Source organism: Neomonachus schauinslandi, chromosome 5, assembly GCF_002201575.2.
Source record: "Neomonachus schauinslandi chromosome 5, ASM220157v2, whole genome shotgun sequence".
Lineage (NCBI taxonomy): Eukaryota > Metazoa > Chordata > Mammalia > Carnivora > Phocidae > Neomonachus > Neomonachus schauinslandi.
The window spans coordinates 140,993,401-141,016,656 of record NC_058407.1 but is presented as its reverse complement, the minus strand read 5'-3'; the positions used below and the strand labels follow the sequence as shown (position 1 = coordinate 141,016,656).

Here is a 23,256-nt window from a genome sequence, read left to right as displayed (position 1 = left end):
CCCCACTGGCCCTCACTCATCCTTCTCCCTCTCTTTAGTTTCCATTCGTGAAATGTTCTCTTCTTCATTGTCAGCACCCCCTGCGGTGAATGGGGTGGGATCTGTCCTCCACCCCAACCCGTGGAAGAGTCCTAGGCACAGAGCAGGTGCCAAATGAGTGTTGAATAAATGGACAACAGTGTATAAGCATGTACTTCTCTGGTGACTAGTGAAAGCGAACTTGTGGTAGTCCGACAGCCTGGATGCACTGATGCCCTGGGCTCAGTAACAGCCGTCCTGTCTCCAGTGACCAACCTGCAGCCATCCAGGCTCTCAGGGGGCAGCACCAGGACATGCCCCCGCACACACACACACACACACACACACACACACACACACATCCCGCCAGCAGCTCTGTCCGTCTGGGGGGACTCAGTGCCCGCTTGTCCTCAAAGCTGGTTGTGGACAGCGGAGGGGAGGCACCTCACCACTGCCACCCACATGCCTAGCCCGGGCGAGACCCACCTGGACCCACCTGGACTGGGCGATTGCCCAGGAAATTCAGATCCATGTTTTCTCCAAAGAGGTAACCTTCAGGGTGGGGGGTGTCAAATTTCTCACCTCCCATGAAAAAGTGCGAGGCAAAGTAGTTTCCTGGTTAAAAAAGAAACACAGTTGTGGATAAGGAGGCTTGACACAGCCCAGGGTAAGCGTGGGATGGCCAAGAGGCTCAGTCCTGAGAGCAGCTCCATTTGGAAAGAAGCCTCACAGGCGGTCCCTCCCATTCGAGGCTGTAGCCTGGGCCTCAGCCCTTCAACCGTGTCAACCCCTGCACCCCGACACCCTTCCTGCTCCCAGACCTCCCTTCCCTGCTCAGGGGTGCGTCCTGTCCTCTGCTCCACTATCCTTTCCCTCTGTGGCAGCCCGAGTTGTGTCCTCCTTAAGGATACGTCTCAGTTCCTGCCCTACACCCGTGTGTGTGACCTTAGTTGGAAACAGGGTCTTTACAGATGAAATCAAGAGGAAGTCAGGCTGAAGTAACAAAAGTGGTAAAAATATGTATATTGGTAAACTCAATCAACTGACTCACAAAATAAAAGGATGTAAAGTACAACACCATACACCTAAAATGTGGGGATGAGAGGAATAGAAGAATGGGTTCAAACTTAAGTGACCATCAACTTAATACAGACTGCTATATGCAGAGGATGTTACATACAAACCTAGTGGTAACCACAAATCACACACCAGTAATAGATAAGCAAAAAATAAAGAGAGGAATCCAAGTTCATCATTAAAGAAAGCCAACTAGGGGCTCCTGGGTAGCTCAGTCGTTAAGCGTCTGCCTTCGGCTCAGGTCATGATCCCAGGGTCCTGGGATCGAGCCCCCAATCGGGCTCCCTGCTCCACGGGAAGCCTGCTTCTCCCTCTCCCACTCTCCCTGCTTGTGTTCCTGCTCTCACTATCTCGCTGTCAAATAAATAAATAAAATCTTAAAAAAAAAAAAAAAAAGAGGAGCGCCTGGGTGGCTCAGTCGTTAAGTGACTGCCTTCAGCTTAGGTCATGATCCTGGGCTCCTGGGATCGAGCCCTCCATCGGGCTCCCTGCTCCGCAGGAAGCCTGCTTCTCCCTCTCCCCTCCCCCTGCTTGTGTTCCCTCTCTCGCTGTGTCTCTCTGTCAAATAAATAAATAAAATCTTTAAAAAAAAAAAAAAAAAAAAGAAAACCAACTAATCATGAGAGAAGAGAGCGGGAGAAGAGAGGAATGGAGAAAAACCACAAAAACAACCATAAAACAAGTAACAAAATGGCAATAAATACATACCCACCAATAATTACTTTGAACGTAAATGGACTAAACACTCCAATCAAAAGACAAAGGGTGATGGCATGGATAAGAAAACAAGACCAATCTATAGGCTGCCTGTAAGAGACTCATTTGAGACATAAAGACATGCAGACTGAAAGTGAAGGGGTAGAGAAGCATTCATCATGCAAATAGTGTGAAAAGAAAGCTGGGGTAGCAATACTTACACGGGACAAAATAGACTTTCAAACAAAGACTGTAAAAAGAGATAAAGGACACTATATCACCCAACATGGGCGCACCCAAAGACACAAGTTAAGAGCAACTATAAAGGAAGTAATTGATAGTAATTAACCCACTTACATCAATGGACAGATCGTCCAAACAGAAAATCAACAAGGAAACAGCGGCTTTGAATGACAAGCTGGACCAGATGGCTCTGACAGATATATTCAGAACATTCCATCCTAAAACAGTAGAATACACATTCTTTTCAAGTGCACATGGAACACTTTCTAGAATAGAGCACATGTTGGGCCACAAAACAAGTCTCGACAAAGTCAAAAAGATCAAAGTCATTCCATGCAGCTTTTCTGATGACAATACTATGAAACTAGAAATCAACAAGAAAAAAATCTGGGGATAGCACAAATACATGCTACTCAACAATGAATGAGTCAACCAAGATATCAAAGAGGAAATAAAAAAATATATGGAAACAAATGAAAATGAAAACACAGTGGTCCAAAATCTCTGAGATGCACCAAAAGCGGTCCTAAAGAGGGAAGTTTATAGCAATACAGGCCTACCTCAAGAAGCAAGAAAAATCTCAAATAGGTAACCTAACCTCACACCTAAGGGAGCAAGAAAAAGAACAAATAAAACCCCAAACCAACAGAACAAAGGAAGTAATAAAGATTAGAGCAGAAACAAACGTAATAGAAACTAAACAAATAATAGAACAGATCAATGAGACCAGGAGCTGGTTCTCTGAAATGATGGACAAAATCGACAAACCTTTAGCTAGACTCATAAAAAATAAAGAGAAGAACTCAAATAAACAAAATCAGAAATGAAAGAAGAGAAATAACAACCAATACCAAAAAATATGAAGGTTCACAAGAGAATTTTTTTTTTTTTAAAGATTTTATTTATTTATTTGACAGAGAGAAAGACACAGCGAGAAAGGGAACACAAGCAGGGGGAGTGGGAGAGAGAGAAGCAGGCTTCCCGCTGAGCAGGGAGCCCAATGCGGGGCTCGATCCCAGCACCCTGGGATCATGACCTGAGCCGAAGGCAGGCACTCAACGACTGAGCCACCCAGGTGCCCAGACAAGAGAATATTTTTAAAAATTATATGCCAACAAATTGGACAACCTGGAAGAAATGGATAAATTCCTAGAAACATACAATGTCCCAAAACTGAATCAGGAAGAAACAGAAAATTTGAACAGACCAATTACCAGCAATGAAATGAATCAGTCATCAAAAAACTCCCAATAAACAAAAGTCCAGGACCAGATGGTTTCACAGGTGAATTCTACTAAACATTTAAAAAGGGTTAATGCCTATTCTTCTCAAACTATTAAAAAAAAAATAGAAGAGGGGCACCTGGGTGGCTCAGTCAGTTAAGTCTTTGGCCCAGGGTCCTGGAATCGAATCCCTACATCAGGCTCCTTGCTCAGCAGGGGTCTGCTTCTCCCTCTCCCTCTGCCTCCTCCCCACCGCTTGTGTTCTCTCTCTCTCAAATAAACAAAATCTTTAAAAAATAAAAATACATAAATAGAAGAGGAAGGAAAGCTTCCAAATTCATTCGATGAAGCCAGCATTGCCCTGATACCAAAATCAGATAAAGACGGCACAAAAAAAAGAGAACTACAGGCCAATATCTCTGATGAACATAGATGCAAAAATCCTCAACAAACCAAATCCAACAACATTAAAAAAAGTCATTCACCATGATCAAGTGGAATTTATCCCTGGGATGCAAAGGTGGTTCAATATTTGCAAATCAATCAACGGGATATATCACATCAAAAAAAGAAAGGATAAAAACCATATGATCACCTTAATAAGAGGCAGAAAAAGCATTTGACAAAGTACAACATATATTCATGATAAAAACCCTCAACAAAGTGAGTTTATTAAGAGGGAACATACCTCAACATAATAAAGGCCATATATGAAAAACCAAGGCTAACATCATCCTCAATGGGGAAAAACTGAGTTTTCACCTAAGAAGAGGATCAGACAAAGACGTCCACTCTCACCACTGTTATTCAACAGAGTACTGAAGTCCTAGCCACAGCAATCAGACAAGAGAAAGGAATAAAAGGCAGCCAAATCAGTAAGGAAGTAAAACTTCCACTATTTGCAGATGACATGACACTATATATAAAAACCCTAAAAACTCCACCAAAAAGCTACTAGAGCTGATAAATGAATCCAGTAAGGCTGCAGTATACAAAAATCAATGTACAGAAATCCACTGCATTTCTATACACTAAGAATGAAGCAACAGAAAGAGAAATTAAAAAAAAAATCCCATTTACAATTGCACCAAAAATAATAAAATACCTAGGAATAAACTTAACCAAGGAGGTGAAAGGCCTGCACTCTGCAAACTGTAAAACACTGATGAAAGAAACTGAAGATGTCACAAATGGAAAAATATTCCATGCTCATGGATTGGGAGAACAAATATTGTTAAAATGTCCATACTACACAAAGCAATCTGCAGATTTAATGCAATTCCCATCAAAATACCAACAGCATTTTTCACAGGACTAGAACAAAGAAGCCTAAAATTGGTACGGAACCATAGAGACCCCAAATAGCCAGAACAATCTTGAAAAAGAAAAACAAAGCAGAAAGTATCACACTTCCAGATTTGAAGATATACTACAAAACTGTAGTAATCAAAGTGGTCTGGTACTGGCATAAAAATAGACGCGAAGATCAATGGAAGAGAACAGAAAGCCCAGAAACAAATCCACAATTATATGGTCAACTAATCTTTGGCAAAAGAGGGAAGAATATGCCATGGAAAAGGGACAGTCTCTTCAACAAATGGTACTGGGAAAACTGGACAACTAGATGCAAAAGAATGGAACTGGACCACTTTCTTACACCATACACAAAAATAAGCTCAAAATGGATTAAGGACCTAAATGTGAGACCCAAAACCATAAAAATCCTAGAAGAGAACACAGGCAGTAATTTCTCTGACATCGGCGGTAGCAACATTTTTCTAGATAGGTCTCCTGAGGCAAGAGAACAAAAGCAACAATAAACTGTTGGGACTACACCAAAATAAAAAGCTTCTGCACGGCAAAGGAAATAATCAACAAAACTCAATGACAAACTAACGAATGGGAAAAGACATTTGTAAATGACATATCTGATAAACGGCTAATAATATCCAGAACATATAAAGAACTTACACAACTCAACACCAAACAAAACCAAATAATCCAATTTAAAAATAGGCAGAAAACATGAGCAGATGTTTCTCCAAAGAAGACATTCAGATGGCCAACAGACACAAGAAAAATGCTCAACATCACTCATCATCAAGGAAATGTAAATCAAAATGACAATGAGCTCTCACCTCACACCTATCAGAATGGCTAAAATCAACAGCACAAGAAACAACAGGTGTTGGTGCGCCTGGGTGGCTCAGTTGGTTAAGCATCTGCCTTCGGCTCAGGTCATGATCCCAGGGTCCTGGGATTGAGCCCCGCATCAGGCTCCCCGCTCAGCAGGAAACCTGTTTCTCCCTCTCCCACTCCCCCTGCTTATGTTCCCTCTCTCGCTGTGTCTCTCTCTGTCAAATAAATAAATAAAATCTTAAAAAAAAAACAACAGGTGTTGACGAGGATGTGGAGAAAAAGGAACCCTCGCGCACTGTTGACGGGAATGCAAACTGGTGCAGCCACTGTGGAAAACAGTATGGAACGTTCCCCAAAAAGTTAAAAATTGAACTACCCTACGATTCAGTAATTGCCGTACTGGGTCTTTACCCAAAGAATACAAAAACACTCATTCAAAGAGATACACGCACCCCGATGTTTACAGCAGCATTATCTACAAGAGCCAAATTATGGAAGCAGCCCAAGTGTCCATCGACTGATGAACGGACAAAGATATGGTATATATATGTACGTGTGTACATAAATGTACATGCACGCACACACACGCTACGGAATATTACTCAGCCATAAAAAATGAAATCTTGCATTTGCAACGACACGGATGGACCTAGAATATCATGCTAAGCAAAATAAGTCAGTCAGAGAGAGACAAATACCGTATGAGTTCATTCATGTGTGGATTTAAGAAACAAAACAAACGAACAAAGGAAAAAAAAGAGAGACAAATCAAGAAACAGAGTCTCTAACTACAGAGAATAAGCTGATGTTTACCAGAGGGGCGGGGGTGGTGGGACGGGTTAAACAGGTAATGGGGACTAAGAAGCGCACTTGTCACAAAGAGCACGGGGTCATGTATGGAAGTGTTGAATCACTATATTGTACACCTGAAACTAATATAACACTGCATGTTAACTAACTGTAACTAAAATTAAAAAAAAAAGAAGAAAAAAAGGCGGTCAGCCTAGACTGGGGGACACTAAATCCAGTGACCGATGTCTTCATACGAGAAAGAGGGAGATCTGGACACAGAGGCCCACACACAGGGAAGAAGGCAGGGTGACTTGGCTACAAGGGAAGGAGCACGTGGAGCCACCAGCAGCTGGGAGGCAGGAAGGACATCCCCCTAGAGCCCTTGGAGGGAACCAACCTTTGTTGACACCTTGCCTTGGGACTCCCAGCCTCCAGAACTGCGAGAATAAACTCTGTTGTCTGAAGGCACTCACCCTGTGGTGCTTTGTTACAGAGGCCACGGGACACTAACACGGTTTCCCACGGCCCTAGACTAAGTCAGTCCCCCCATCCCACACCTGAGCTCTGAGTACATTTTCACCTCAGCACTGACCACAGTTGAAAACTGTGTGGAGGGGCACCTGGGTGGCTCAGTCGTTAAGCGTCTGCCTTCGGCTCAGGTCATGATCTCAGGGTCCTGGGATCGAGCCCCACATTGGGCTCCCCGCTCGGCGGGAAGCCCGCTTCCCCCCTCCCACTCCCCCTGCTTGTATTCCCTCTCTCACTGTCTTTCTCTCTTTCAAATAAATAAAATAAAATCTTAAAAAAAAATTAAAAAAAAAAAAAAGAAAACTGTGTGGACCTGAGTATCTGACACCCCCCACCATGAGAAATGAGGGAGGCTCTAAGCAGTCCCCATTATGTCCCTGGCACACTTAGGCACTAAATTCACATTTTTCGTAAAAATCAATGGATAAAAGGGTCAGCTTCAAAGAAGAGAGCTCACAGCTTTGCTGGGGAAACATGAGAGTATCTATCACCTCTCCCAAGATTCCTGATCTGACACTCACCCTCTGTCCCCCATTTCTCTCTGGCACAGAGAACCCAGAGAAAAGCCCAAGCGGCTACAGGGCCCTGTGAATTTTGTGGACACCCAGGCCATGTATCCCTCAGGCACGGCAGGCACATCTGAGCACCTGAGCCCATGTGGGTCCTTCCTGGAGCCCCCGGAGGGAATCCTGAGCCCTTCAAACTCCGGGGCATGCCCGGCCTGGAGGTGAGTGTCCTTCCTGAGAACCGCAGCCCTGGTTACGCGCACACAGCCCTGGCTGCCCAGGCAAACAGGCCCGGAACCAGGGGTCCAGCCTGGGGGCTCTCGCCTGCAGGGAACATAACCAGGGAACACTGGGCAAGGGCATAACCCCACCCAGCACACATGTGGCCAGGACCCAGAAAGAGCCAACTGCAGTGAGAGAAAAAGAGTCAAGTGGTGACTAAATAAACATAACACTCCTGATTTTATGGAACACCAAGTAGCGGCTAAAGAGAGTCAAACACTTGGGATACGCACATGGGAAGACGATCACGGAGTATTTGTTATTAAAAAAAAACAAGCTGAGGGTGTTCCTGGATCCCATTTGAGAGGTAACTGCACACAGATGCACATAACACAAGTTGTAAGTTCACACAGAATGGTCAGGAAGGACGCAAGCAAAAAGCTGCTGAGAAGTCAGTCGGGACTGGAGGCAGCAGGGACAAGAGTGCAGACATTCTCACACCTCCCGTCTCGCCAGGTAACGACATGCACAAGCAGACAGGGGCAGTCACTAGATGGGGCCACACATCAGTTAAAAGGAATGAGCCAGGTCTCCACGTATCAGCATGGAGCAGATGCACAACAAACACGACTCAAACACAGAGCAGTGGGAGACCGCATCATGCTGAAAGCAGCCCTGTGGCCGACGTGAAGAGGCAACACAGGACGGCAGCACGGGGGCCGCGACGGGGCTGCTCGAGAGAGAGATGCAACATGAAAATGGGAAGCGTGGATTCTGAAAGGAGGGTGTTCGCTTTCAATTTCTTTGCTTTCCCAGGTTTCTCAAATGCTCATTTTTTTTTTTTTTAAGATTTTATTTATTTGACGGGGAGACACAGCGAGAGAGGGAACACAAGCAAGGGGAGTGGGAGTGGGAGAAGCAGGCCTCCCGCCGAGCAGGGAGCCCAATGTGGGGCCCGATCCCAGGACCCTGGGATCATGACCCGAGCAGAAGTCAGGCGCTTAACGACTGAGCCACCCAGGCGCCCCTCAAATGCTCACGTTAAAGGAAGAACATGTGCAACAGAGGACCAGGGAGGGGTGTGTGCTCATGTGTGTATGCGTGCAGCGTGTGATGTATGCAGCTGCAGGTATGCACTGTGCACGTGTGTCTGGGTGTGTGCTCTTGTGTACACGTGGGCGTCTGTATGCGTACACTTAGTTTAGGACCAAGAGGACCAGGCGGAACTCTGAAAAGGAGGGAGGGAAAAGGGCAAGGAAACACCATGAAAGGACAGGAACAAAAGGCAGACAGACTGGAAGATGGAAGGAGAGAAACCACCATCACCACTGGACTCTTCCTCCATGCCCCCCAGATACAGAACCCATTGAGGGGGCAGAGATGCCACCGCTATTCTCCACGTGGGGCGACGAGCTCGGAGGTGGTTCCCAGCCCCGCGTCTCAACCCCCTGCTGGGCCTCCCCTCCCGCCACGGGGACAGCAGCCAGGGGTGCTGTGGTGTCATGGTGTCATCTCAGGGCAGACTACAAAGGGCTGCTGTTAGCACACAATGAATGAGCCACATGGGAAGGCCTTCCCGATCAGATCGGCTGGAAACCCCTCTAAGGCCACACTCAGAAGCCTGCCAGAGGCCACGATTTTGGCCACGATTTGGCCCTGGCTACGCGGCACCGACATGCTTGAGGGCCACACGACCTCCAAGGAACTCAGCCAGTTCACCTCCTCTGTAGCGGGGGGTATTTAGACTCCGTCCTCTTTACAGGCATCCCAGTGACCTGGAGAACCCACAAGTGGCCAGCCACCATAATAAAGACCAAGGGAGGGGACCTCCCTGGAGGCCTCCCCACGCTCCCACACATGGCTCGGTTTTCCAATGTGGATGGACATGCATGATCATCATCTTTTACAGACAAGGAAAATCAGAACCATGGGCTCCAGTCAGAGGCTGCTTCAGTGACAGCCGGGCTTCTGGGGTTCTTCTGTCTGTTCTGCTTTCAAATGTCTGGCAGTATACATGGTGGACCACGATCATCACTTCCAACCCCCAAACAGAAACACTCTCAATCATATAAGTGAACTAACCCTGCTAAGGGGCCAGGCACCAGGACAAGCTCTCCAAAGCCCAGAATGATCCACACCCAAATCCCCAGAATCCCCCAGGAGGCAGGGCGAGGAATGGGGAGAGTATAAGTGGGAGCTCGAAGCTCTCCCAGAAGACACCTGCTCTCCCCTTAGCTACATATTCACAAATCCCAAGTTTCATCGAGACCAAAGTCTGGGACCCTACCACAGATTGAATGTTCATGTTTCCTCCAAATTCACACGTTGAACCTCACCCCCAGTGTGGTGGTACTGGAAGCTGGGGCCTTCCGGCAGCGACCAGGTCATGAGGAGGTACTCTGAGGGCTGGAATCAGCGCCCTCTCAGGAGCTCCCTCCTTGCACTGCAGATGCTCCCGACCAGCGATATGATGCCATCCCCAGCAACACACATCCCCACGCCTCGACCGCAGGGACAGCCACCACCCACCGCCCTGCAACTAGTGACTGCCCTGTGCTCCCACCTCACCCCGCACCACCTTCCTGGCCTGTCTCCCAGGATTCCGGAGCTTCCTCCATTCCCTGTGACCCAGGGGATGCTCCCACCCTGCCACTCAGTAGCAAGGCCTCCTACGGCCTCCCAGCAAGCCATCTGCCCACTCGATAGCACACCCTCCGCCCCCCACTGTCTTCAAGGTTTTTCTTCCTGTGCTGGTTGGTTCACACTCCAGGCAGGGGTCACAAGTTTGTCCACCATCCTGTACCCCAGCAACCACCACCCTGGCCTGCACACAGGAGCCTGATAAAAACCGGCTGAATGAACAGAGGTGAAGCATGGATGACAGCTTACTACTATTTGACAGTCGAGGAAATGGGAGGCACAGAGAGGTCACGTGACCTGCTCAAGCCCCAGCACCAGCCAGAGGTGGCGTCCTCACTGACCCCAGAGCTGCACACTCAACTACACCAACCCCCTGTATGTTCTACCCACACCCCCCAGCAATTCTCCAATTCCCAGTGCACACTGACTGGGTGGCCTACAAATTCAGCTCAATCCTGACACTACCCACCCAGAGACAGCATCAGATCCCACAGATTAAGGGCTCAGCCCCATACCACTGCCATCTCCCTTCAGATACCAATCCCCAATCCAGTTGGTCACCTGTCAACTGGCTATAAACTGGACATTCCCATGATCCCCAATTAATTTGCTAGAGCAGCTCACAAAACTCAGAGTAACAGTTCACTTACTAGATCTCCAGTTTATTATAAAAGGATAGGACTCGGGCGCCTGGGTGGCTCAGTCGTTAAGCGTCTGCCTTCAGCTTAGGTCATGATCCCAGGGTCCTGGGATCGAGTCCCACATTGGGCTCCCTGCTCGGCAGGAAGCCTGCTTCTCCCTCTCCCACTCCCCCTGCTTGTGTTACTGCTCTCGCTGTCTCTCTTTCTGTCAAATAAATAAAATCTTTAAAAAAAAAAAGGATAGGACTCAGGAAGAGCCAGACAGAGAGGCCCAGGACAAACACGTGGGAAGGGTGCAGATGCTTCCAAACTCTCTCTGAGTGCTATACCCTCCTGGCCCCTCGCTGTGTTCACTAACCCAGAAGCAGTTTGAACCCAGGCCTTTTGGGTTTGCATGGAGGTTTTGTTACATAGGCACGGTTGATTAAATCGCTGTCTGCTGGTGACCCTTTCAATCTCCAGCCTCTGATCACAAGGTTGGGTCCAAAGGCAGCCAGGACCCACCCTTAGGTGCTTTCCAAAATCTCCTCATTAACATAAATTCAGGTGTGGTGGAAAGGGGCCTGGTTACGAGTATCAAGACTCTGATTTCACTTCTATCACTCATTGCTTAGGAAATTCCAAGGGTTTTAGGAACTCTGTGACAGGAACAGGTGAAAACCGAAGATTTATTTATTTATTTGCATTTTTTTTAAAGATTTTATTTATTTATTTGGCAGAGACAGCGAAAGAGGGAACACAAGCCGGGGGAGTGGGAGAGGGAGAAGCAGGCTTCCCGCGGAGCAGGGAGCCTGATGCGGGGCTCGATGCCAGGACCCTGGGATCATGACCTGAGCCAAAGGCAGACGCTTAACGAATGAGCCACCCAGGCGCCCCCAAGATATTTATTTCTTAGTATAAATCACAATGTCCCTGCCAAGTAAGCCATGACGTGACTAAAGGCTCTGCCCCCAACCCCCCCACCCCCCACCCCGGCCCACTAAGACACACAAGACCCGCTCAGCAGCCCCAGTAGGAGGTAGGGGAAGAGCTGAGCAGGCCTGTGCAATGGCTGGGGACAGTTCATGAACTCCGCAGGCCAAAAATTCTTCTCATTCTGTACCAGGACAGCTGTTCCCAGTTACCAGTTTCCAGAATCTGCTGCCACTAAGCTCTGGCTGGGCCAGACCAATGGGATGAGAACATCACAGTCCCCAAAGAGTGATCTCAGGAAAGGAAAGCATCTTCAGGCTTGTGAAACTCCTGGCTAGGTGGGAGGCCCCACAGGCTGGAAGCAGGTTCCGAGAGAGAGAAAAGACTGACCCTAAAGGGGTCACCCACCTCTAATCACCCTGCTCCCTGATTCCCCCTGGGCCAAGGTCCTGCGTGTACACAGAACAGTGCTTCTCCACGCAGCCTAGGTGACCTAGGGTAGCCTAACCTCTGTGGGCCTCAGTGTCCCCATCTGCAACATGGAGGCCTCAGTGAATAACACTGACAAGGACCTCTTAGGCTGCCCTATGATGCATGGACATGGTAACGCAAAGGAGCCTTGCACAGGTGAAAAGATTCTGGTTCACTGAGTTCCAGAGTAAGTGGCTGCAGCCACCTTTTTTGGGGAGGAGGGGTCCTTCCCTTTTCTGGAAACAGCCTCCACCACCCAGTTTGGTGGTAGGCCCCAGCTGCCACCAGACCATGCAGCTCCCACCCCCTAGACACTGCTGGCTGGCCAAGGTGGACACCTGACCGTGCTGGACCAACACGTGGATTCTCTCTCCTGTGGAACTGAACCAGAGACCAAAGGACTTGGTCCTTGAGGGCCCCAGATGGGTGGCAGTCAGCTTTGGGCAAAGCGCAGCAGAAGGATGCTGAGACCAGAGGGGACGAGAGGCTTTTGTGTTCAGTTGGCTTCCACTTATTGGCTTCCCACCCTTGGGTTCCAGAGACCCACCCCCCACCAGCTTTCCAGTACATTCTACCTCCTGCCTAAGCTAGTCTGCATAAATGCCACAGCGGCAGCCAATTTCCAAAGAATTAAAAATGTAATAAAAAGGGGCGCCTGGGTGGCTTAGTCGTTAAGCGTCTGCCTTCGGCTCAGGTCATGATCCCAGGGTCCTGGGATCGAGTCCCACATCGGACTTCCTCCTGGGGGGGGGGGGGAAGCCTGCCTCTCCCTCTCCCACTCCCCCTGCTTGTGTTCCCTCTCTAGCTGTCTCTCTGTCTCTGTCAAATAAATAAAATAAAATCTTTAAAAAAAAATGTAATAAAAAGCACTTAGGAAAGAACTCCTGCAAATCAGTGAGAAAGGAGACAATCCAGTACGAAAAACATGCAAATGATTTCAACAGACACCTCACAAAAAGAGGAAGAGAAATGAATGGTAATTTCCATATGAAAAGGTGCCCAACCTCACCAGCCATAAGGGAAAAGTAAATTAAAACTCCAAGAGCTTTCCTTGGCTAAAGTTAGACCACAACAAACCACACACAGCTGACACTCCCCAGTGTGGGTGAGAATGCACAGCGGTCAGCACCCTGCTCCGCCCATGGGAGTGTGAATGGGCTCAACAGTTCCAAAAACCTGTCTGCAAAACCTGCTGGAGCCAAACCCGCGCCTGCGGGCCCCAGCACCCACTGCCAGGTGCAACCGTGACCCAGAGAGGGTACTGGGGGTGGGAGAGGTCAAAAGTCGCTAACACCAAGAGTGCTGGCTGCCCGGGGCTGGGAGCGGGGAGCGGGGAGCCAGGGTGTAAAGGGCACACAGGGGAAAGAGTCGTAGAGAAATGACGGTGGATCGGTGCACGGCTGCACAACAAGGTGAAGGTACTTAATGTCACTGAACTGCACACTTGAAATGGTTAGAATGGTCATAGTTACGTGTATTTTACCACAATTAGGAAAAACACGGACCGCAGGAAACCTGACTCCTGGGCACCAGAGCAGGCACGGGAGGCTCCATGGCAGCATTTTCCGTAGGGGCCCAAACTGGAAATGCGCCCAACGCCCCTGCACATGAATGGATGAAGACACCGAGGCCTCAACAGACACGGCGATGTAACACAGCAGAGACCAAATCGACTACTGCCCCCACGAACAGCGTTACGGCCGATCATCACTGAGTGTGGAGCAAAGAGCAGCCAGTTATTTATATCAAATTAAGAAACAGGCAAAATCACCTCTAGTGGAGTCGGAAGGGGTTTCCCAGGGAGGAAGGAGGCAGAGATTGGGAAGGGGCACCAAGGGGCTTGGGGGGCTGCTACTGTTCTATTCCTTCAATACCTTCACTGTGTGATCATTCACCAAGCTTATGCTTTGCATTCTCTAAACACCTGTTATACTTTGATGTTAAACATATATACAGTCCCTGACTTACAATGGTTCAACATACAAGTTTTAGACTTTACAATGGTGCAAAAGCGACAGGCATTCATTCAAACCCATACTTCAAATTGTGAATGTGGATCTTTTCCCGGCTAATGATCTGTGGTGGGATCGGTGGGATCTTCTCTTGGGTTGCTGGGCAGTAGCAGGAGCCCCAGCTCCCAGTCAGCAATGCAGCCACAGGGTCTACAACTCATACTCACCGCCCTTCCGCACCCAACCATTCTGTGTTTCACTTTCAGTACAGTATTCAATAAATTACATGGATATCAAACACTATTATAAAATAGGCTTTGTGTTAGACGATTTTGCCTACCTGTAGGCTGACGTAGGTGTTCTGAGCACATTTAAGGTAGGCAAAGCTAAGTTACAATGTTCAGTAGGGGGGCACCCGGGTGGCTCAGTCAGTTAAGTGGCTGCTTTCCGCTCAGGCCATGATCCCAGGGTCCTGGGATCGAGCCCCTCACTGGGCTCCCTGCTTGGCGGGGAGCCTGCTTCTCCCTCTCCCTCTGCTGCTCCCCCTACTTGTGCTCTCTCACTCTGTCAAATAAATAAAATCTTTAAAAAAAATGTTCATTAAGTTAGGTGTATTCAATGTATTTTCGACTTCCAGTCTTTTCAGCTTACGATGGGTTTATGGGCACACAGTCCCATCAAGATCTGAGGAAGATCTGTGTGTGTATACACACACACATTTCTTAAGCCATGAACCAAACACAATTCCTTCTTTTGATTCCCCCTAGAGGAACCCAGGGAGTCTGGTCACTCAGGGATATCATCTGGGGCAGGAGGTGTGGATGACAGAAAGCTGCAGTTATCAGAACAGTGGACGCCAGGACCACCTGGAGGGGGCCAGTACGGCAGTCTGCCCGCCCTGCGGGTGCCGAGCACCCAGGACCAAGTGGGAGGGCCTGAATCAGTATCAGGCAGGAGGAAAAGACAGAGGAAATCCTTCAGACACAGAGGTGGAGAGATGTTCCATCAGTCACTCCTCAAGCCTTGTGCTTCCTCACCTGGCTCTATCACTAAGCAAGCCGAGGAGGGATTTCGGGTTAGACAGCACAGGACCCTCTCCCACGAGGTTCCAGACCATGTGCTTTTCTGCACATGGCAGAGGGCGTAGGCCTCACTCCTCCTCCCTCTCACTCCCACCCTGGTGGGATGGCCACCCCCTGCGACACAGGCCGGGGCTAAGCCCAGATCCCCCATCTCTGAGGAGCTGGGCAGACGCAGGGGCAGCTGGTGGAAGTAAACAACTGTACGGTTATTGACGGAGGCCGCATCAGGCGCTGCATGGGGCACGGAGTGCCTGTGACACCATCTGCCCTTTTATGGGACACCATTTATGGAATAACACAGAATAGTGAGGCTGCGTGACAACATAACCACACAGGAAATGGAACATGGCCCCATGCAAATGTCTGGTCTGGGCGCAACTGGGTTTGGGAGGAGAAGTAGAGGCCAGTGGTCACTGCCTGCCGGGATCATCCAGGAAGTACAGGACATCCTCCAGGAAACTTCTGGGCCTGCTGAAAAACAAAGGTTGGGCAGAGCAGGGCGCGGTCTCACCCTGCCAGCTCCCGTGGACTCTCAGAGTCAGATCTGGAAAGAGGCCTGGGGCACCAGAGGTTCACCCCAGTGAGTCAGGGAAATGGGGCCAGAGAGCAGGCTCCCGGCTCGAGGCCATAGACCAGGGCCAGACTCAGGCCTCAGGACTCGGAATCTAGTGCTCCTCCCGCCGCACCTCTACTGGCTGGGGCTGGGGGGCAGAGGACTGCTCCTGGGTTCAATCTCCTGTGCTAAACTAATCCTCACCTTTCCATGTCTGTGGATGGGTGTGTTGTAAACACAATAAAGGTCACCCCAACTGTGAGGAAGAAGACACACACATGCGCACACAGACCCATAAGCACCCACACCCTCTTTACCCCAGGTGGCTGGGCCCTGGGAGCCATGGCGGGCTGTGGAATGGCAGCAGCCACCTCCCCGGGCAGGGGTAAAAGGCCCACTGGCTCTGCGACCAGACCAGCACAAGCTCGGGCTTTCCTCACCGGGAGCGCCAGGCCCTATGGGCCTGTGGAGTCGGCCCATGCACGGTAAAGTCCAACAAAGCCCAGGGCAGGAAGGCTGGCAGGCGCTGGCTGACAGCCAGGTTATTTTCAAGTCAACAAAAGGTGACAGTTTCTCAACGATCCCCAGAGAAACTATGAAAGGTCCCCAGAGTCGCTGTGCCCCGACACATGCCCGGAACTGAGTAAACGATACAAGACCTCAGAAACAAGCACACCGAGCTCCCGGCCCCACGGGCAAACAACACTCCAACGGGGAGACCCACCAAACCTCAGCTCCCCACGGCCCCAGGGCCCGGGCACCGATGGCAGGCTTCTAAACCCCAGCGACCCCGGGCTGCTGCTTCCCGGAAGCAGGGGCTCAGATGCCCACCCACCACGGCCCATTTAACAGGCTTCTTGCTGCTTTTGTTTTTACCCGAAGTATTAACAACTGAAGCTCAGAAAATACAGTTTATTTGCGCAGCTATTCCAATGATAAAACCCAAACCCAGTTAACAAGAGCAGAAGCACAGAACTGGTTCTCATCTGTGAACGGCACAGGGGACATGGGGAAGCTGAACGGGAATCCAGTGGAGCCGCACCACGCTGGTGATGATGGTGCGGGTCTCTGAGCAGGAAGGTGAACCGCCCGGGTGCAGGAGCCCCCTTCTTCCCACCCTCCATCCTACTGCCACGGGGCTCAGCACAAGCTCACTCCCTTGGACAGGGATGGCCCAGAGACCCAGAACGCCCCCGGTGATAGAGAATGTCCTCTCTCATCTGCAACACCAGCCTCGGCTCTCTCCTTCAGATGCCAAAGAAATCAGTCAGCAAGGCCCTACTCTGCAAAAGGTAAACCCCAACACAAGTGCTCACGAGATGTTCCTAGACTGCCGGCAACACCAAAGTACACACCAAAAGTCTCGCACGCACCTTGGGCGGCTCCATCACATGGCAGGAGACCCAGGAGTCGTCAGACCCTGCCCGACACCGAGGGATAAGATGCAGCCCAGTCTGAGCAGCCCCTACACTAGGGAGATGGGGTTGGTTTCCTTCGGGGCCTGTTGCACAAGCATTTGTTAAGCGCCTACTGCACACCAGGCTCAGATACTGAGTGACAAAAGGCTCAGTCTGATTTCTAGTTCCTCCACCAGAGGACAAAAGTTTGGTGTCACAAGGATAAGGCAAGGCTCCAATAAGATAAAGGAGGTGAAAACATTCAGAAAGCACACGCACATACACAAGGTTTAGGTCTGGGGCGTATCTCCCCTCCACTCCGTCCCCTGCCTGGGTTGGTAGGTCACATGTCTGATTGCCTCCCCTTCTGACACTTCTCCTGGGTCATGACCCGGTCCCAGCACGACCTCCCTCAAACACCAGCACAGGGCAGACAGCATCACTCTGAGACACACAATTAACAGTAATAACCTCAGTAGGAGGTCTGACTGTGGCAGCAGCTGCCCACAGCCAGGAACTCCGCATGAGCACCTGTTACGCTCCGGGCCCTCTCCTGCATGTCTGCGCCTTCTCTGTACGGGCTCAGCCATGGTGTCCTCGCTCCTGCTCTGACCCTCTGCTGAAAACAGGCCAGCTGTGTGATCAGGGCAACGGAGTACAGAAATAAACCCTCACCGTTTATGGTGAACTGATTTTTTACAAAGGTGCAGAGGCAGCTGGATGGGACAAGAATAGTCTTCTCAACAAATGATAATGAAATAATTAAATATCCATATGCAAAAAAAAGACCTCATAGTTTTACCTGGAACTACACATGAAAACATTACCTCAATATGGATCACAGTGCTTGCTTCGGCAGCACATATGAAAATTGGAACCAAATGGACCACAGACCCAAATGCATGAGCTGAAACTGTAAAACTTCTGAGGAAAAAACATAGAAAATCTTTGTTACCTTGGCCTAGGCAAAGATCTCCTAGATATAACTCCAAAAACATTAACCACTAAAAAAAACTGATAAATTGAACTTAACCAAAATTTAAAAACCTTTGATCCTCAAAAGACACCATTAAGAAAAATGAAGACAAGTCACAGACTAGGAAAAAATATTACCAAGTCACAGAGCTGATAAAGGAATTTGTATCATTGTACCCAGAATAAGGAACTGTTACAACTCAGTAAGAAGACAAACAATCCAATCTTTAAAAAATGCACAAAAGAGAAAAACAGATGTCTGGCACATGTGCTCATGCTGCAGGCTCTCTCCTCTCTCCCTCTCTCTCTCTGTCTCTCTCTCTCTGTCTCTCTCACACACACACACAGTATACAAATGGCTAATAAGCACGTGAAAAGGTGTTCCACATCAATCAGGGAAATGCAAATCAAAACCACAATGAGATACCACCTCACACCCACAAGGATAGTTATAATGACAAAGGCAGACAAAGGAGCGCCTGGCTGACTCAGTAAGTACAGCACACGGCTCTTGATCTCAGGGTTGTGAGTTAAAGCCCCATATTGGGCGTAGAGCCCATTAAAAAAAAAAAAAAAAGGTAGACAATAATAAGTATTGGCAAGGATGTGGAGCACTGGAACCCTCACACACTGCTGATGGGAATGTAAAATGAAACAGACACTATGCAAACAGTCTGGCAGTTCATCAAAAGGTCAAACATAGAGTCACCATCTGACCCAGCAATTCCTCTCCTAGGTGTATACTAAAGAGAATTGAAAAGAGCCACACAAACGTTCAGTGTTCATAGCAACATTATTCATTATAGCCAAAAAGTGGAAACAACCCAAATGTTAACTGGTAAATAAATAAAATGTATGGTATCTGTACAATAAGGTACAGACATCTGTTACAACATGGATGAACTTCAAAGAAACTGTTCCAAGTACAAGAAGCCGGACACAAGAGAGACTACATGTTGAATGATTCCTTTTATATCAAGTGTCCAGAGAGGGCACATTTTAAAGACAGAAAGCAGGTCAGAGTAATGGGGTGGGGGTCAGGTGGGGGCACAGACTGACTGCAAATAGGCACAAGGAAACTTTGGAGGGTGCTGGAAATGTCTAAAACCTGACTGTGGTGATGGCTGCACAGTTCTATACATTTACTGAAAGTCAACAAATCATATGTTTACAATGGATGCATTGTATGGCACACAATTTATATCTCAATAAAGCCACTTAAAAAGTAAAATGAGGGGCGCCTGGGTGGCTCAGTTGGTTAAGCGACTGCCTTCGGCTCAGGTCATGATCCTGGAGTCCCTGGATCGAGTCCCGCATCGGGCTCCCTGCTCGGCAGGGAGTCTGCTTCTCCCTCTCCCACTCCCCCTGCTTGTGTTCCCTCTCTCGCTGTGTCTTTCTCTGTCAAATAAATAAATAAAATCTTTAAAAAAAAAAAAAAAGTAAAATGAATAAGTAAATACAATGAAAACGAAGCAAATGTTATTAAATTTGAACTAGGAACCTTTACAGTACATGCTGAAAGTTCCACAAGCAAAAGAAAGAGATCTTAAAAGTTCTCAACATCAGGGACGCCTGGGTGGCTCAGTCGGTTAAGCGTCTGCCTTCGGCTCGGGTCATGATCCCAGGGTCCTGGGATCGAGTACCGCATCGGGCTCCCTGCTCCGTGGGGAGCCTGCTTCTCCCTCTGCCTCTGTCTCTCTCTCTGTCTCTCATGAATAAATAAATAAAATCTTTAAAAAAAAAAAAAGTTCTCAACATCAAAAAAAAGGTGTAGAGATGAGGGTGTTAACTCACCCTATATTGTGGTGATCATCTTCCCATGTGTACACATATCAAATCATTAGGGTATACACATTAAACTTGCACAACACTGTATGTCAATTACGTCTCAATAAAGCTGAAAGGGACTTGACAGTATTATACATGTGTTAAAAAATATTAACATCCAATCATTTTTCTCTTCTTGATATTATCAACAAAATTAACAGAGACCTGAAAAGATAACTTTCTCATCAAGTGTTTGAAGGTCCATGGGGCCATCCCCTAAAAATCATCTGGAACTCCCCTGGGGTCCCCAGTCCACCCCTGGGGAAACATAGAAAAGTACTGCTAAGGTCATTTCTCAGACTGACCCTCCTCCCTGAGCAAGGCGGCCCGAGAGACAAGGAAGCTGAGGGGACAGCTTTCAGACCGGACAGGTCCAGGAGAGCACTGTTGTGGTGCTCTAAGGTAGCCTATGACATTCATCTTGGGTGACAGACCCAATCGATTAGTTGTGGCTGACCAGGGTGTTTATTAATGGATTCTGAAACCAAGTCCAGGCTTGATGACAAGAGTGTCCTGAATGATTAGCAAGGTCTACCACACAGAATCTGAAAGTGGTGTTATAAAGGCCTTGTATTTGTGGTTTCGTCCAAACACCCATGTGAAGGGACATCAAGTGTGTCCTAGTCCCAGGTTATACAGGAAATGCCACATAAAACTTTGACATCTCTGCCATGCCACTGCTAGCAGCTATTAGGGTCTGAATTGGCCACCTAATTTCCTTTTTAAGCCATTACAGCAATTAATACTTTATGAAGACTTTCGGTGCCAGGCACTATTCTGAGCACTGTTCAAGGATCAACGCATTGTACAGATGAGGAAACTGTGACCCAAGGGGCAGAGCAACTTGCCTAGAGTCACTCAGCCAAAGACAGGCTGGAAGAACATCAGAGATGGAAGAGAATGAATTCAAACAACTGCTTCAATCAGATCTGGGGATGTCAGCCCACTGGCCTCCAAGGGTCCCCACACCAGGCTGGGCTGCCCTGCACTTGTGCCTGGGACACAAGCAGGCAACAGTGCCTTCTGCCCACTCTGACTGTTCCAAAAACTGTGCTCGTCTCCACCCCTCTATTTTCCCAGACACTCTCTCTCTTGGGCTTCCAAAATCAGGGCAAAGCAGTTCTCAAATTTGAGTGGACATCAGACTCACTTGAGAAATGGGTTTAAATGCAGCTTCCTAGGCCCCAGCAGGTCTGAGGCAGGGCCTGGAAAATACATGTTTAACAAGCTTCCCACTAGTGGCAGTGGGTGGTCCTGGACTACACTGGAAGGAAACCTGGCCTGGTGGGCGTCCCAGGGCCAACTGTGAGGTCTAGGAGACCACCATATCAGATCAGATTCTTCAGAAGCCAGGACCAGGAGACCCAACCTCAAAGTCCCCCTCATGTCCAAATTCTCTGTCCTTTTTCTTCTTTTCTTTCCATGGCAAATGACCCCCATGAGGAGATGGAGAGAGAGAAACCCAAGCTAAAGTTCTGGATCAGGCCACACTCTTTGGGGCCAGCAAAACAGTGGGAACAAGTCGACTGGGAGTAGGATTTGTGGTCCTGCTCCCAGAGGCACTTCCATCCAGTTCTGAGACCTTGGAAAAGTCACTTCCTCGCTGGTGTCTCAGGTCTCCCTGCCACAAAAAAAGAGACCAGAGAACCAGGTAGGTCCCTTCCAACCAGTCTCCTGTTCTCCAGCAAGGACCCCATTGATCATAATCTCCTTGGGCCCAGCGACACTGCCTCTACCCACCCACCATTCACAGGCACCAGGAGGTCACCAGAGAGCTCAGCTTCTGTCCAGATGGCGTGGCGAGTGTTCAGTACCATTGGCCGGGTCGTCACACTAAGCCACCAAAGAAAACCAAAACTGGCGATGGTGTGATGTCAATCCCTTTGACAATGACCACTTTGTAAGCACAAGCGAAGCGCCGGGCACCGTGCTGACCCCTCGCCAGCGTCGGGCCACGAACCTCACCCCCGCCCTGCGGTTTCCTACTCAGTCTCCCCTGTGTGCGGACGAGGGAGCTGAGGCGTGCGCGGGCGAAGTGACTGACCCAAGGTCACCCCGCCGGGACGGGGCAGGCAGCCCGGGGCCCCACCCACGGTCTGAGTGGAGGTCGCGCGGAGCCCCAGGCCGGGAGACGCAGGGAGGGCCAGGGGCCTAGCAGAGCCCACCGCACCCTCTGCGGGGCGCACCGCGCGGGCGCGCCCTGCCCACCCCGCGTTCCGGCCCAGGCCTCGCCCTGCTGCGCGCCCGGGGCCGCGCCTGCCGCTCACCGGACTTCGGCGGGTAGCGATAGGCCGAGTTCGCCTGGATGTCGATGTCCTCCACGCCCGCGATGCGGCGGCTCAGGATGGAGCCCATGGTGCGCGGCAAGCCGAGCCGGGCCGGGGCCGGGACGCGAGCGGCGGCGGCGTCCTCACGCGGACATGGCCCGGACCAGGCCACACGGACACTCGCCCACAGCCGCGGGCACCTCGGCCTCCAAGGCCCAACCCTCAGCTCGGCCGGGGCCCGACGCCACGGCGGCCCTCCGCCCCCCGGGCACGAGGCACCTCGGGAAATGCAGTCCCCTCGCCGCCGACGGCGGCGGGCTGCGACGCAGGAAGCCCACCAAAGAACTACATGTCCCAGGATGCCCTTCGCCGCGGCCCAGTGAAGACGCTGACCAGGACTCCGGGACAAACCAAATGGACCTGAATCCAGAGGGGAGGAACCATCACCCACACCACAAACTGACTTTTCCTCTGCATTGCAAACACGTCACTAACATCCTAACTCTTTAGTCTCCTGATAATCTGTTCATATATAGATTCTTATAGGAACCCAGCCCCTTCCATTTACCCCCTCTCTAAAATATCTCCCTGAGCCACGATGGTTCTCCCCACTTCCCAGGGTCGATCTCCTGCCCCGTCCAGAAGAGGGCACACCTTTACCTGCCACCCGGCGATAGCTGGGATGGAACCCAAGCCGACTAGGAGTTGGGGTTCACAGGAGAAGCTAAGCGCTTCTTTTAGCCTTTTCCAGAACTCAAGGCTTCTCTTTGGCTCCACGTCCAGAACAATTACTTTGAAGACATAATTTTACAGCCCCACAGACCTCTCCCCATTTTACATATAGAGAAACTGAGGCACAAGGGATGGCTGCATATGAGGTGCTGAAGGCACATTTAAAAAATTGGTCAGGATTGGGGCGCCTGGGTGGCTCAGTTGGTTAAGCGACTGCCTTCGGCTCAGGTCATGATCCTGGAGTCTCTGGATCGAGTCCCGCATCGGGCTCCCTGCTCAGCGGGGAGTCTGCTTCTCCCTCTGACCCTCCCCCCTCTCATGTGCTCTCTCTCTCAGTCTCTCTCTCTCAAATAAATAAATAAA

General features: G+C 49.5%; 1 protein-coding gene across 3 annotated transcripts in view; it reads right to left on the bottom strand.

Moving 5' to 3' along the window:
- The window catches only part of MGRN1 (mahogunin ring finger 1), a 54,932-nt gene extending 32,502 nt beyond the window's left edge, over positions 1–22,430 (bottom strand). For all 3 annotated transcript variants that reach the window (XM_021698182.1, XM_044915603.1, XM_021698183.2), the window contains exons 1-2: positions 22,162–22,430; positions 515–633 (exon numbers count right to left, since the gene is read on the bottom strand). In XM_021698182.1, coding sequence (XP_021553857.1) covers positions 515–633; positions 22,162–22,249 — 207 coding nt within the window. In that variant the 5' untranslated portion in view covers positions 22,250–22,430. The remainder of the gene's footprint in view (positions 1–514; positions 634–22,161) is intronic.
- Positions 22,431–23,256: the final 826 nt, after the last annotated feature.